This window comes from Schistocerca nitens, chromosome 2 (assembly GCF_023898315.1).
Source record: "Schistocerca nitens isolate TAMUIC-IGC-003100 chromosome 2, iqSchNite1.1, whole genome shotgun sequence".
Classification (NCBI taxonomy): Eukaryota; Metazoa; Arthropoda; class Insecta; order Orthoptera; family Acrididae; genus Schistocerca; species Schistocerca nitens.
Window position 1 is genome coordinate 632,984,320 of NC_064615.1, and position 15,440 is coordinate 632,999,759.

The 15,440-nt window shown below is 37.9% G+C and overlaps 1 protein-coding gene across 1 annotated transcript in view; it reads right to left on the reverse strand.

Annotated features, from left to right (window-relative positions):
* The window catches only part of LOC126236746 (nucleolar pre-ribosomal-associated protein 1), a 171,466-nt gene extending 164,966 nt beyond the window's left edge, over positions 1-6,500 (reverse strand). The window contains exon 1 of the mRNA XM_049946281.1: positions 6,131-6,500. Within this exon, the coding sequence (XP_049802238.1) occupies positions 6,131-6,263 (133 nt within the window). The 5' untranslated portion in view covers positions 6,264-6,500. The remainder of the gene's footprint in view (positions 1-6,130) is intronic.
* Between the last annotated feature and the right edge of the window lie 8,940 nt (positions 6,501-15,440).

Below are 15,440 nucleotides of genomic sequence, written 5' to 3' on the forward strand. Positions count from 1 at the left end.
CATCTTGGCTTTGACAGTCAATATTATCAACTTCGGCCAATCCACCACTGTTCATTGTAAACACAAGCCTCTATGTCTTTATTTTGAAGAACCAGTTGTACAAGTTTTCCACATTGATGAAGTTCACAACCAGGCAAAGTTGATGTGGCTTACACTTCAGTAAGTTGTGTGAATGGGGTACAATACAATGAAAAGATCGAGTACCTTTAATCTTCTGACAAGTGCTGTAACTTTCCTTCAAGACATTGTCATAGACTTCTTGTATTTCCTCACATTGTACAAAGACATAGGTAAGTCCTTTGATATGTTTTTTACAGAATTCAAACATTTCTTGAGGTGTTATGACATGACTGTCATTGGTTCGCTGCAGACTTGCTTTTGTGACAGCTAGCTGTGTTGTACCCCCGACACCATCACAAGCATTCTTCCCATGGCATGAAGCGAGAAAGTGCCATTCTACATCAAACCCAAAATCTTCTTTATGAAAGGAGATGTTTTTTTTTCTTTTTTTTTTTTCTTTTTTTTTTTTTTAAATATTGACTTGCTGCCCCATCCGAAAAGTAAATCAGTTTTTTGTGGAAGGGTGGTGCTGCTTAATGTAGTTTGTTAATTTTAGTTGAAAAATGTGCACTGCTGTAGTATTGTGTTCAAGGTAGTCACTTATGATACAAAAGCTGTGGCTCATTAATTTATCTTCATCTTTATAACAGAATACAAATGGATGAACTGTGGCCTGTTCATTTACCCAGTGGTGCCCTCTTACTTCATATCTAAAAACAAAGGAATAATTTTTCAAAAAGTCAGCAAGAACTAAGCATTCACGAGCTGCCAAGGTTTGCTTTTTGTCTTTCAAAAATTTACTTTGAGCTTTTGCAATCAAATGATGCATTTTCAGATTTTCAAGGTTAGCCACCAACACGTCAAAAAACTCTTCTCGTGATTTTATGACTGTCACCATTTCAGTTCTGTCTTGTGTCACCCATTGTTTGTATTTTATATTGTCAGGCATCAAATCGTCTTCTTCGGATTCTTCAACCATGTCAAGTAAGGCTTGTTTGCCTGGAAAATCTTCACATTTTCCCTTCTTCATAATACAATTGTAACTGTCAATATTGCATACCACAACTTCCAAAAGGTCTTTATAGTCAACTCTACGATTGGCCCCATCTATCATCAACTTTACATTCTGATGATACAAACAAACACAAACATTATGGGTGCCAGATGCCCCTGCAACAATACACCAACTTGGTCTCAAATTGCAAAACTTTGATTTTCCAATTTTAATGTCAGGATTTTCTTTTTTAAATTCAGTGAATAGTTCATTTAAATTACACAATATTAACCTTTTTTGTCTTTGAATCTTAGATCATTTCCTTTCACAGAAACACAGTCTTTTTTGCCAGGCATCAAATGGCAGTTATTGTCATCGTCATAATACTTTATAACTTTATTGATTGTGTTTTCATCTACCAAATTGGATGCACTTTTCTTTTGTAAAGCTGATGAAATTCCCTGTTATTTTATTAATTGCCTTGTTAACTTAACAAGATGTTCTGACACATTAAATTCATCAATAACTTTTGCTCGATTCCAAGAATTCGGCAGTAAACTGATAATCTTAATTTCATCCTCTTTGTTTGAAGTACTGCATTTAGTTTTTAGTTTTTCTATCAAATCATCATATTCAGTTGGGGAAGTTTTAGATCTTCCATCTGTTTTAGTACAAATTGTATTTTGAAATGAAACTTCCAAATTCTTTTTGACTGTAGCTGCCACTTTCTCAATTTTTGAATTCAAGGCACTTGGTATTTTATCTTGATTTAGTTTTCTAACTTTACTAGGAGGCGATAAACCCACGGTTTCACAAGCTTTATCCACTTTTTTAATGGTTGCTGATAGGGGAAATACGGAAGCGTCCGATCCCGCCCGTCTGCTTTGACCCATGACGTCACAAATATGGCGGAAACGACCATAAACCACGATTCCAATATGGCGCATATAAAGTCAGTACATACACATTATGAGGACGAAAATACATCTAAAAGCAAACACACTTTCCACAAAAACCCTAATTACACTAACGGGACATGTGCGGGAAATGGGGTGTTTTTGGGTGGGGGCAAACTAAATATAAACAAATTTAGACACCCACCGCCATACAAAACCACACAAAACGACGAAAAAAAACGACATCACAAAACTCCCCAAATACCACTAAACATAATATCATCTGGAATCGGACACTTCACTTGAACTATATAGCTCAACAGCAGCTCCTGATCCCATAAATTAGGATCAAACAATTCCCTTGGCCTATACAGCTCAAAAACATCTCCCGATACCAATATCAACATACACAGCCACACATTGGGATCAAACACTTCCCTTGACCTGCGCACTGTTAATTTTATCCGTCATATCCATTCCTGAACAAAAACAACAACCGATTAATTTTAATAAAATCACCACACGATGTACAGGGAACAACACTAAATTAACCTTCACACAAAATCGTTAACTCACTGAAATGAATTCCACTACAAACACAGCCGACACTCCAACAATTCTGGATAATGAGCAAAAGCAAATTCCGCCCATTACACCACACAAACGAAAACCCTGAACATACCACCAGAGAGCACAACAAACCACAACACAATGACATCTACATACATGCCACACTCACAAACCAAACTCCGCGCCGTCATGATGTCACACACGACAACACCCTTACGTCATGGGTCAAAGCCGACGCATGGGATCAGATGCTTCTGTCGATCCCTGATAAGTCACAAAATTCTGTATCTAAGGTTTCGCTATCATTTCTCTTGTGAATTACAAATATTTTAGAATAACCTGTTGGACACATGATTTTCTTGGTATGAGACTGTCAAAAGGGCTTTTATTTTTAGAATAATGATCAAATGTTATTTCTCGCAGACCTTTTGTTACAGGTTTCTTACGTTTCTCAAAAGGGTCCATGCAAGACTGACAAAAAAGGTGATGAATTTTTTTTAAGTATTTTATTTCATTATACATGCATGTTGATTTGACCTCTAGGACAACTCATAAGTAAAACAATATAGTTTCTTCTTCACTGTAATATTCGATTAAAGTAATTTCTTTAGGATACACTCCATACACACTTTTATGAGATGCTTAATTAATAATAACACCAACAGAACACCAAGACTCCGTTTTTCAACTGCACACTTCAAGAACTTCTAGCTAAATAAGTGTGAGTAGACAACTGTTGGTGTAATGGGGAAGACAACAATCAGACTTGCATAGGCTTGCAGATGCAATTGTTAGCCCGGTGAAACAATTACCACAGCATTGTTTCAACAAATAATCAATAGCTAGTGTTATGTGGTGTAATACATTATGTAACTGGTATACTTTATTTGATTAGGCTACCAGATATCACAGGTGTTAAACAACATATTTTTGACTTGTGTTTGTAATTTTTTTTCCATAACTTCCAACTGAATCTCACAGTTGAAATTTATACAGTAGTTTGATATCATAAAGGTCTATTAACCGTGAAATGTTCAGATTTTTATTTGGTCCCCAAACAAAGATACTGCAGGCCACAATATGGAAAAATTAAAAAAAATTAAATAGTGTATTTATTAAGTGTAAGCCGCCTCACCGTTAATACTCTATAAAAAGTAACTATGCTATACAGTGCAATAGCAGAAAAAAATATTAAAGCTGAGAAATTGATCTTTATTCACAAAACTACTGTTCAAAAATTGAGTTCTTTTAATTTGTGGCTGATAACTTTGAACTATTACAAATATATTAAAGAATACATTCAGCTAAGTGATAATGATGTTAATTTGTAACCCAGAGTGTGTGGAAGTAAATGCATTTTATCTGAAAGGCTTAGGACAATCCACTACTGAATAATTGTAAAAAATGTTGATGCTTGCAAATACAAAAAAACACATGCGGCCTGGAACAAATATGGCCGCCATTTCAAAATAATAAACAATAAATGTTTTTAAAAAATATTTTTGTGACTACTAAACATTGGGCAATTCACCCATCAAATATAATATTTTTCTGAGATGGTCAAGCAACCAGTGCTGGACCACTTGGTGCGGATTGACCCAAGTGAGATGATCTTATTCAGAATTCTACACTAGTTATTTCTACTATTTATCAACTTCATTTCCTCTAAAATTTTATTTCAACTAGTCTCCTTGACACTGGCAACTTTCAACAGAATGGGGTCGACAGAAGCGTACGATCCCACGCGTTGGCTTTGACCCGTGACGTAAGGGTGTTGTCGTCTGTGACGTCATGACGGCGCGGAGTTTGGTTTGAGTGTGGCTGTCTCCAGTTCTGTTTTATCTTATTTTATTTACTTTTCTGATCTGTTCGTTCTATCTCGTGAGATTTTTTTTTTTAATTTAAAAACACTTATTACTTATTTTAATTATCTGTTTCCTCCAATTTCTGTTTTAGTTTATTATATTTATCTTTCTGATCTGTTCGTTCTATCTCGTGAGATATTTTTTTTTTTTTTAAAGACAAGAAACACTAATCAGCTACTGAAGCATCTTTATCTTCTATGGGTTGCAGGGGTTACGACCCCGGGGAGGTGGGTGGGTATTCATGCATGGCTGTCTTCACTTACACGTTGTAGCTACGCAAGGCATCTAAATTTGTTTATATTTAGTTTGCCCCCCACCCAAAACACCCCATTTCCCGCGGTTGTCCCGTTAGAGTCATTAGGCTTCTTGTGGAAAGTGTGTGTGTGTTTGTTTTTGTTTCCGCCATATTTGTGACGTCATGGGTCAAAGCAGACGGGCGGGATCGGACGCTTCCGTATTTCCACAGAATGTTCATCATAATCTACATTTCCATTACCACTGTTTTAGTCTACAGTCCCTCACTTTCAGTTGCACTATGCTTGCATGTTTATTTCATTTCACAGTATTCTTCATTTAACTTACATTGTCTGAATTGTTTATTCCAATTTTCAAAAATAAGTATCATTTCATTCAAGAGAATTTAAGACTGATACATCCTATAAACTTATTATGAGTCAAAAAGAGTAGGCCTACACTACTTTAGCAATGTATGGTCATCAAGATTTAAACTGGAGTGACTATGAAAAAAAAAACTTATCCACAGACTCAATTTGGCATGTTCTGATCAGAGAAACATTTCAAAAGTTCAAAAGTATGCTCCTCAGAAGGTAATAGAATGACTTACTTTGACTACTTCTAGTTCCTTATGGCTTACGGAACAGTTTTTTGGAGTGAAATCATTAGTCGATTAAAAGAAATTTTTTCATTAAAAAAATGGCTACTCTAATCATGTGACACAGATGTGTAAGGGCTCACTGCAACTGCCAAGTTACAACACAACTGTGGGCCCCTCCATGTAGAGGGAGCAAAAACCACTCATCCTCAAAAACATGTGACCCATTAAGGTGCCATTCTTTATAATGCACAGCCCACATACATAAAGAGATTGGAGAACATAATGGCTTATAGAGTAGAGTTTCTACAATACAAGTGAATATATTAGATTGCAGAAATAGTATGTCCTAATTTACTGCTGAGCACTTTTCAGTACTGTTAATAGATAGACCTCTAACATACATCTTATGATACATGAGATCAATTTGCCATCACAACCTATATTCCAAAAAGTAACACAGATGCCAAAAAACACTGTGTTCCATTATCTTCTGTTTATATATGTATGATGCCACATCATCAGTACATATGGTATTGGTACATTCAGTTGATAGTTCGCCAGAGAGCTGGCAAAGCAGTATCAACGCCTCCAGACAATCTGGTTCAGATAATCCAGTAACAATGTGATAAGTCTGTATTTTGTCACGTCTGCAGGGTTTAAGAGTGGTATTGGATCCCTCTCCTTCCCACAAACACACACCACGAAATCTTGGTTGTGGTGAAGTAACACATCCCAGAGAGAGAGAGACTATATTTTTCACGGATAAAGTGTTCTGTAAAACTGTCTCATTTACATCGTGGCGAGAGTGTACAATTATGGTCCACGGTATTTGATGAATGTGAACCAAACAACAAGATATGAAAGCACGTGAAGGAAGAAACGTTTGGCATGCACAGAAACTCCAACTCACATGTGAGGCATTCGGGCTGCTGCAAGCTATTTAGAAATGAGTTAACTGAAAATCCTTTACTCTTCTTTTCTGGATGAACACTCTCGGCAATGGATGCACGCCGTTTAAGTCCTTTCAGAGCCATTTTTCTCATAACTGTGTGTAACACTTCAATCTGAAGATTCCCTCCTTTATAAATGTAACACTACTCCCAAAATATAATCATTTCTCACATCATGCAACACTTGTTTCCAGATGTTAGGAAAGGATAGCTGGTGAAGCCTGCAGAGGAATGTCATATTTCATCTAACTTCAGGTAGCTCTGTGATTTCTGTCAAAGTCACAACAAAATTCATATACTCCCGCATGCAAAACATGTAAACAAACACACGTGCATTACTTTGTGGCTACATAGTCAAAGATTATGTGTTAGCAGAAGACACTGTGCAAGAAGCGTCTCGCGGGCCCCGAGGAATCATGACGTCACATCATGACATGACGTCGTCTCTCACGCTAGCCAAATATCGCTGGTAGTTTTCGAAACGCGGATATTCTTTGAACATGACATGCTAATGCATTGTGGGTGTGTGTGTATAATGGCGGGTTTTGTGATTTGGGTGCGTTAAAGCTTTTCAATCACGGAAAAAAATTGATAATACTTGCTGCAAAAGCAGATGTTTGCAGAGGAGAAAGGATAGTTTATATTCCAGATAATGGACGGTAAGTAACTTCCGTTAGTAATCTTATAATGCTCAAGAAAAGTAAAGTGTATGGTAAATCTACAGAAATTTCATTCTTTGTGCCTATAGTATTCTGATGCATTATGTTACCCAGTAAAGTTTCTTTCAATGCATCTATGTGGATTATTTGTGGTAATGGCGTATTCTCATAACAAATGGCTTCGGTATTTAAGTTGCAATCATCGTAACTTTTTCCTGATCAAAAAGTGTGTAGTAACTGTATTCTAGCGTCAGTAACCTGCACATTTGAAAACTTTTGAATGTTCAAAATTACATCATTCATCATAGTCAGTATTTTTTTACAGTAAAATAGGTATGAATTGCAATGACTGAATCCAGATTTGTGAGTGATGTAATCTGTTTTTGTAATGGGTGTTTCAGTTTCTGAAGTGAAAATCCAAAGAAGAGAAGACAGCGAGAAGTAGCTTTTTGTCTGTTTCATGGTTTATAGGCCTACTGGGGAAACTCGCCATGTAAAAAAAAGAGTAACGCATCAAGCTTGGTACCTCTATGGTGATGTGGAAATCCGAGCATTGTTAATAAAGAAATTAATTCAGTGTGTGTGTGTTTCTTTTGATTCCTTTATCATGTTGCTTATAGTAGACCAAATTTAATTAAAATACCCAGGTGATAATTTCAACATAAATGGGACTATGTGCATAGCTGTTTCTAATGGCTTTGCTGCTTGTCAGAGGCAAAGTATGAATATTTACCATCCTCTGGCATGTGCGTTCACTAGTCATTTATGGCAAAAGAAATCACTGACTGAAAGCATAATTTGCTTGGTAGACCTAATTGGAAATGACCTTATTAGTTATAATTTTACGTTTTTAGGTTATAGTACTCCCTGAGAGATTATCTTCTGCATTTCTTGACCCTGACATGACTAGTAATGAATGTTTCACCACCAGGTTAGGCATACAGCATTAAGTGTCCTGCTCTGCTGTGAGCAGCATGGTAGTCAATGTGTTAAGCAGACATTTAGGAACTTTGAATGTGACGTATATGCATCTGTACAGTTGTGGCTAAAAGAACAGCTAGAATGCTACTTACTTTTTCAGGAATTATCCTTTACACAGTTAAATATGTATCTAAAAATGAATTCATGAATAACTTTGTAGTCATTTAATCGTTTGGTTTTGTAAGACATTTAAATAAAAATACTGCACACCCAAAAATAGTCTGGAAATGGCAAAGAATATCAAATATAAGTAAATATTTTTCCTCAGTAAGATAAAAGTGTAAAATTGCTGATACCTGGTTGTTACCATATCACTGCTGGCCCCAGCAGAGCAGTCTGCTGTGACCACCGGCACATTCATGCCAGCCAACGGGTTAATACACAAAACAGGGTAGTGCAAGACTTGGTCCGTAATTCAAATTGGTTGAATCAACTAAAATCAAATTTCTGAGATGTGCTGGAACTGTTTTATTGGTATATTCCCCAGCGTGATTTAAAATTTTTGCATTGAAATGGCACTGACAGTGCGTAATATATTTTGCAACTGAGAATAGATACTAAAAAATTTATGTGGGAATATATTTGAAGAAACCCTTTCATACCAAACCTGACAATTATATTGACACACAAGTAAACCACCTGAATGGCACACTGGGTTATACAAGCATTAGCTGTAGGTGTAGAATAGGTAATTTACACAGATAACTTTTCATACAAATTTTATTGTAAAGCACACTAAAGTTAAGGGAAAGGTGCAATGCCTAGATGAGATAAACTTGGACACGCAAGAACTGGTTTTGCTCAGATATATGGAAAATTAACTGTAGTATTATATGACATACAACACATCTGAGGTGCAAATTTGTGGAGAGGAGAGATTGCATTTAACCTGTTGTGTATGGTGCACATTTTGTTACCGTGCTGGGATGATGTCATCCAGATTTCAAAATTTGTGGTCTAGTAATGAAACTCTCATCAGTTTTAATATTTAAAAATAAACATGCCTGAAAAAGGAAGCTGAATTAGGACTTTCAATTAAATTGCAAAAATGTTCTTGTTTTGCACATTCACTGTGGATGACACTTAAAAGCATGGTGTTAGTAGCTCTTATTGACCTTTGTGTCAGCCACAGTGAACATGTTGAAGGTTTTAAAGTGACAAAGTAGTTGTTGACATTGAGATATTAATGGATGACAGCAGGAAACAGCAATGAAATAATGTGAATTACTTAAACCAGGAATTAAACAAGTCTACATAGCTCTGAACACAGCCAAAAAATTGTTGGTTCAAATGGCTTTGAGCACTATGGGATTTAACTTCTGAGGTCATCAGTCCCCTAGAACTTAGAACTACGTAAACCTAACTAAGCTAAGGACATCACACACATCCATGCCCAAGGCAGGATTCGAACCCGCGACCGTAGTGGTCGCGCGGTTCCAGACTGTAGCGTCTAGAACCACTCGGCCACCGCGGCTGGCGAACACAGTCATTTCACACTTCTTATTCACTGCATATTTGTGTGCTCTAACTAATACAGCAACCTTTTATTTTCTCATCTTTGATCTGGAACACGTGTCACATCTTACTTCTTTTCCTAGAGCAACTCTTAGGTTTACAAGATCCACATTTCAGAATTCTGGTAATTGCTAGTCCTACCTCATGCTGAAAGTGTGGGTTGATAGCTGTCTCTTCAGATATGATCTCATCAACTGCCATTTCAGAAACTTGAAGCAAAAATGTGATTATTCAATTTTCTGTCAGTGATGAATATATCGCTAATGTATAGGTATATTCATGATGGTATAGAACAGTGCAGGGCCATCTTCTGCTGGGTAGACTAAACTGTGCACTTCACATCCAGTGCATCAATTTCTTCATAGGTAGTATCATAGTACACTACTATCTCAGACTTGATTGTTGCGATGCTCAATGAAACAGCATTATGCCTTGAAGACACTAAACTAACAGCCTTCTTAAGTTTTTGAATGAAGGATATAAGAAGTAATATATCCAAAAACAATTAAGTTTTACATTTTGCTGTCAGAACTCTTTTGGAATCTTTCCTTTTATTATTATTTTGTACATGTATGGTCTTTTTGTTTCCTCTTCCCAGTTTGACAAGCATATCTGATTTGCTTAATGGGGATATTTATGGTTACAAAAAATAAATAAATAAATATGTGGATACAATGCAACCTGCAAACCAAGATCATCCTCCAAAACTTTATGAGCCTAGGAAATAAGCACAATGATTTGGACATAGTAGCATGTTTTAATAAACCAGATGTTTCAGTTATTACTGAGCATTGGTATACCAAAAAAGAATCTTATTATGCACCCATTAACAAAGAATTTCTGCTCGTCTTTCAGTAGGGATATCAAACCTTATGGTAATGTTGCAAAAAGTGGCAATAATTGGTGGTCAAAGATGTAATTCCTACGTGTTGAAGGTGTTACTCAACTTTCTGCGATAAGCTGTAGATGGGAAAAGAAACATAATTTTAGATATAGACAGACCTCCATCTGAAATTACAGATTTGTTTTAGCTAATCTCTATCGGTTGCTTGTAGAGAGAGATAGTAAATACTAAGGGAAAATGGCTGGTAATTATGCTGATAATTGTTCACAGTTTAATAAAACCTTATCTAACACAAATCAGTTTTCACTCATAAGGATGGCGAGTGGCACACACAGATCTAACATTACTGATAGGTAATACAGGGTACCCAGGACTTTGTACTGGGATACTTTCTTTTGTTGATTTGTATAAATGACAAAATACTGCTCCTCAAATTCAAGGATAGTTCTGTATGCTGATGCTACACCCATTGCATGCAAGTGTAAAGATCGTGAGCAACTACAAAAACTATGAAACTGTATTACAAATGAAATAACTCAGTATTTCTATGAAAGTCATCTCATTGTCAGCACAAGATAGCAGCAGTAACGGATTTTCACCCCACAAGACAGATTTTAAAATTCAGTTGTGCACTGGAACTGATATTGTCACCAAAGAAAACTACTGCTTGGTTACAGTTAAACTTTCTATATTTAACATGTTATAACATGGAAATAAATAGTCCTTATCAGAGCCAACTTTAACTATCATATTTATAAATATTGAAGGCATATCATCAGCCAAAGAACATCTGTTATCCAACCTATGCCGTGACAAAAAATGCAACGTCCTGTGTATACAAGAGATGCATAGAGATGAGCAACAGAGACGACCAAAAATACTGGGCATGAAACTAGCTGCAGAAACACCGCACTCTCAGTATGGAAGTGCTATATTTGTAAGACCAGGGCTTCAGATAATCAGTGCTCACTGCACCGTAGAAAATAACATCGAAGTCATTTCAGTGGAGCTGAGTAACTGCGTGGCTACCTCTGTGTATAAGCCCCCTTCGGCTGCATTTTCCTTCACACCACCCAGGAACTTCCATAACAGCAAGACGTCTGTAGTAATCGGTGACTTTAACAGCCATAGTCATTTGTGGGGATACTCTGAAGATGGGGAGGCAGTCCTCTCCTGGGCTGAATCCTGCCAGTTGTCTCTTATACATGACAGCAAGCTACCCCCCTTCCTTCAACAGTGGCAGGTGGCAACGTGGATTTAACCCTGACCTCCTCTTTGTGAGTGAAGACATCACACAGCTTTGCTCCAAATCAGTGTGCTCGCCCATACCAAAGACGCAACACAGGTCACTACTGTGTCAAGTTCTTCCAGCAATAAGGCCACAGGAGGTGAATTTCAAACGGAGATACAATTTCAAGAAAGCTGATTGGAAAAAACTTGCTAAGATGCTGGACAAGGAGATTAAGTCTGTGCGACCTATTCCTGAAGAGTATGACAGCTTTGTTCAAACTGTCAAACATTGCTCCCGGGCATCAATTCCAAGAGGGTGTAGGACAATGTATCTGCAGGGTGTGACACCTGAAACAGCTGCTCTGCTGTACGGATACTATCGACTATATGAAGAAAACCCTTATAGCGAGGAGACTTATCTGGCTGCGCAAAATACTCCCTCCTCAATCTCTGAGGCGAAGAGAGAACAGTGGATTAAACTGATGACAGAATGTGAGATGAGTAGAAGTAGTCAAAAGGCCTGGAGATTGTTACGACACCTTAACAATGATCCCTCCCAACCCAATACGCATACAAATGTGAAGGCAGACCAGAACGCATACTAGCTTTTGAAAAATGGTAAACCTGATCATACCAGTAAAATCAGGAGACGAACCCTGGAAAGGGAGCCCGAACAAGAGGGAAACACTCTGTCTCGACCATTCAGTTTGAATGAGCTCGACTCAGCTCTAAATAAGTGCAAAGTCGGAAAAGCAGCAGGGGTAGATGACATAAGAAGTGAACAGATCAAGAACTTTGGTCCAGGCGCAAAGTGCTGGCTACTCGAGCTAATGAATAATTGTATCAAGAGCGGCAAGATACCAAAATCTTGGCAGAAAGCAAAAATTATAGCTATACATAAACCAGGGAAAGACCGGGATGACCCCAAAGCTATAGGCCAATCTCCCTCCTATGCCACCTGTATAAGGTATTGGAAAGGTTGATCCTCCAAACAATTACAGATATGATAGAACCATTACTGATCCCTCAACAGGCAGGATTCAGACAAGGGAAGAGCTGTACAGCACAGGTGTTGAATTTGACACAGCATATAGAGGACGGCTTCCAAAGGTGGCAGATAACAGGAGCGGTGTTTATAGATCTTTCAGCCGCCTACAACACTGTCAACCACAGACTCTTGTTGTTGAAGCTATACAACCTCACCAAGGACTATAAACTAACCTGTCTAATTAGAAATCTTCTGCAGAACCGAAGATATTTTGTGGAATATCAAGGACAAAGAAGCAGATGGAGGCAGCAGAAAAATGGGTTGCCACAGGGCAGTGTACTGGCACCCACCCTCTTCAATATATACACTAATGACCAGCCGTTACCAGAAGGAACACAAAGCTTCATATATGCAGATGACCGAGCAATCACAGCACAAGACCACAGCTTTGAGAGGGTGGAGCGGAAGCTAACTGATGCTCTGAAAGAATTAACTGCCTATTACAGGGACAATCAATTGAAACCAAATCCTTCTAAGACCCAGACCTGTGCTTTCCACCTCCGAAACAGACAGGCTAGTAGAACCTTGCAGATAGATTGGGAAGGAACCTCTTTAGAACACTTCAAGACTCCAAAATACCTCGGAGTCACTCTGGACCATGCTCTTACATATAAGGAACACTGCTTAAAAACAAAGCAAAAAGTGGCTGCCAGGAACAATGTGGTTAGGAAGCTGACTGGAACAACATAGGGAGCACAGCCAGACACAGTGCGCACATCCGCATTAGCCCTCTGCTACTCTGCAGCCGAGTACGCTTGCCCAGTATGGTGCAGATCTACACATACAAAGAAAGTTGATGTTGCTCTGAATGAGACATGTCGTATCACTACGGGTTGTCTAAGAGCCAGACCTGTGGAAAAACTGTACTGCTTATCCGGCATAGCCCCCCCCGGACATCCGAAGAGATACAGCAGCACGGAGTGAAATGAAGAAGGTATTAACATCCGAAGCCCACCCACTACATGGCCACCAACTGGCACAGCAAAGACTTGTGTCTAGAAAGAGCTTCCTTCACAGTACAGAACCACTCGCTGACACTCCACATCAGCACCGGGAGAAGAGATGGCAAGAAGTAGTTCCCCCAGGCCACACAGAGAAATGGTCCACTTGGAAATCACTCAACCGCCTGCGTTCTTCTGTCACAAGATCCAAGAGTAATCTGGAGGGGTGGGGCTTCCAGGTGGACTCTCTCCAGCGTGACTGCGGAGCTGCCGTGCAGACATCAACACATCTACTACAATGCACATTACCTCCAACTGTGTGCACCATGGAGGACCTCGTAAACGCTACACAAAGTGCACTGGACGTTTCAAATTTTTGGGCATCCACTGTATAGATTAAAATTACCTTATGTTTGACAACACAATCTGTGTCTAATCATTTATTTCATTCTTGACTAGTTTAATTTATAAACCATAATGTATGTAGTAATGTATCTAATATTGATTTTTTTTTAGTCTGCTTCTGACACGATAAATAAATAAAATAACATGGAAACTAATTACCGTACAAGAACATAACTTGGTAGCATTAATGTCAAGGACATGGGGAAGAGAGATAATGCAGAATCAATTCAATTGAAACACTTTTAATGTGCTGCTACAGTACACCATACCATTACATACCAGTACCATTACTGGTGATGGTGATGGAGGCTGTTATGAAAAGCTTGCAGTGTTATTAAAATCTGATATGGCAAGTTAACAGAACTTTTGATCCATGTGAGTAAAATTATTGTGTAAAATCGATAGTGCAGCTTCTTACAGAAGTCTCTTCAGGGCCTTCGCAGTCTTTCACTTACATGTCAACATATTTACTCCCTAATAGTATTTCTTGTCCATAATAGGGGTAATTTTACTCTGTTCAGTGAAATGAACTTGCAAAATACTGGAAGGAAATGGAATTTCACATTCTGATTGAAAGTCTTTAAGAGGTTGCTGCAAGACATCAGGCAGCAAACTGAAAATCTTAAGATATTAATAAAATACAAAGTAAAAAACAATTATTTTATTAGCCTCTCCTTCTATAATTATAATTAAACATAATGTTCTTACTCAAGGATGCATATGATAGTTAACACTAAGATTCAAATTAACAGGGTTTTAATGTTACCATTATATGTAGGGCTGCCAATACTCATTGTAAAATTCTGAAATGCTTTGTACAAAGTATGAGAGAAACAGCACTTGAATAAAAAAAACCATTTCTAGCTTTCAGGGTCATTACTGCCTTCCTCTGGGAAGATGAATATGTTTTGTGACTGGAAATGAGGGGAAGATCACTTAGACCACCTGTATCGAACACTTATGTGACACATTCATGAGTACTGCTCCCAAGTTTGAGATCCAGGTCAGATTTAAGCAACACATTGAAGCAACTCAGAGGCTGGATGCTAGATAGGTTACCAGTAGTTTCAAACTATGTGCGAGTATTATTTTGTATAACACTATTGAGAAAATTTAGAAGGCATGAGAAATCAGGGCTCGGATGATAGACAGCCTTTCTTCCCTCTCTCTATTTGCGAGTGGAACGGTACCATTTGGTTGCTTGTGTAGTATGTATATACATAAAAATACGGAAGAAAATTGTGACTGCCCACTACATTAAGAAGTAATAGTTGAACTAACCTAAAGCTTCGTGATTTACTTCAAATGTTTTGTCCCACTGACACACTCGGACAATCAGTGACTTCCATCTATAGCAGTCTTACAATTTGGAGATGTCAGTATTGCTTCGATCTATTAATATTCCCTCATTGAGCTCTTTTTATTTTAAGATCACATAAACTGGATTTTTGAGAAACTACATACAGGAAGATGTGATTGGCATATAGCTGTTTGTTTACAGAAAAACAACGATCAAAATTTAAGCATATCGGTAACGCACACAGGGCAAGAGCACATATCTGGGCAAGAGCACTACACTGGATTTCGCCCCCTTTTCCCTAGAAACCTTGACTGGAGTAATAACTTTATTTGTAGCATAGTCTGAGG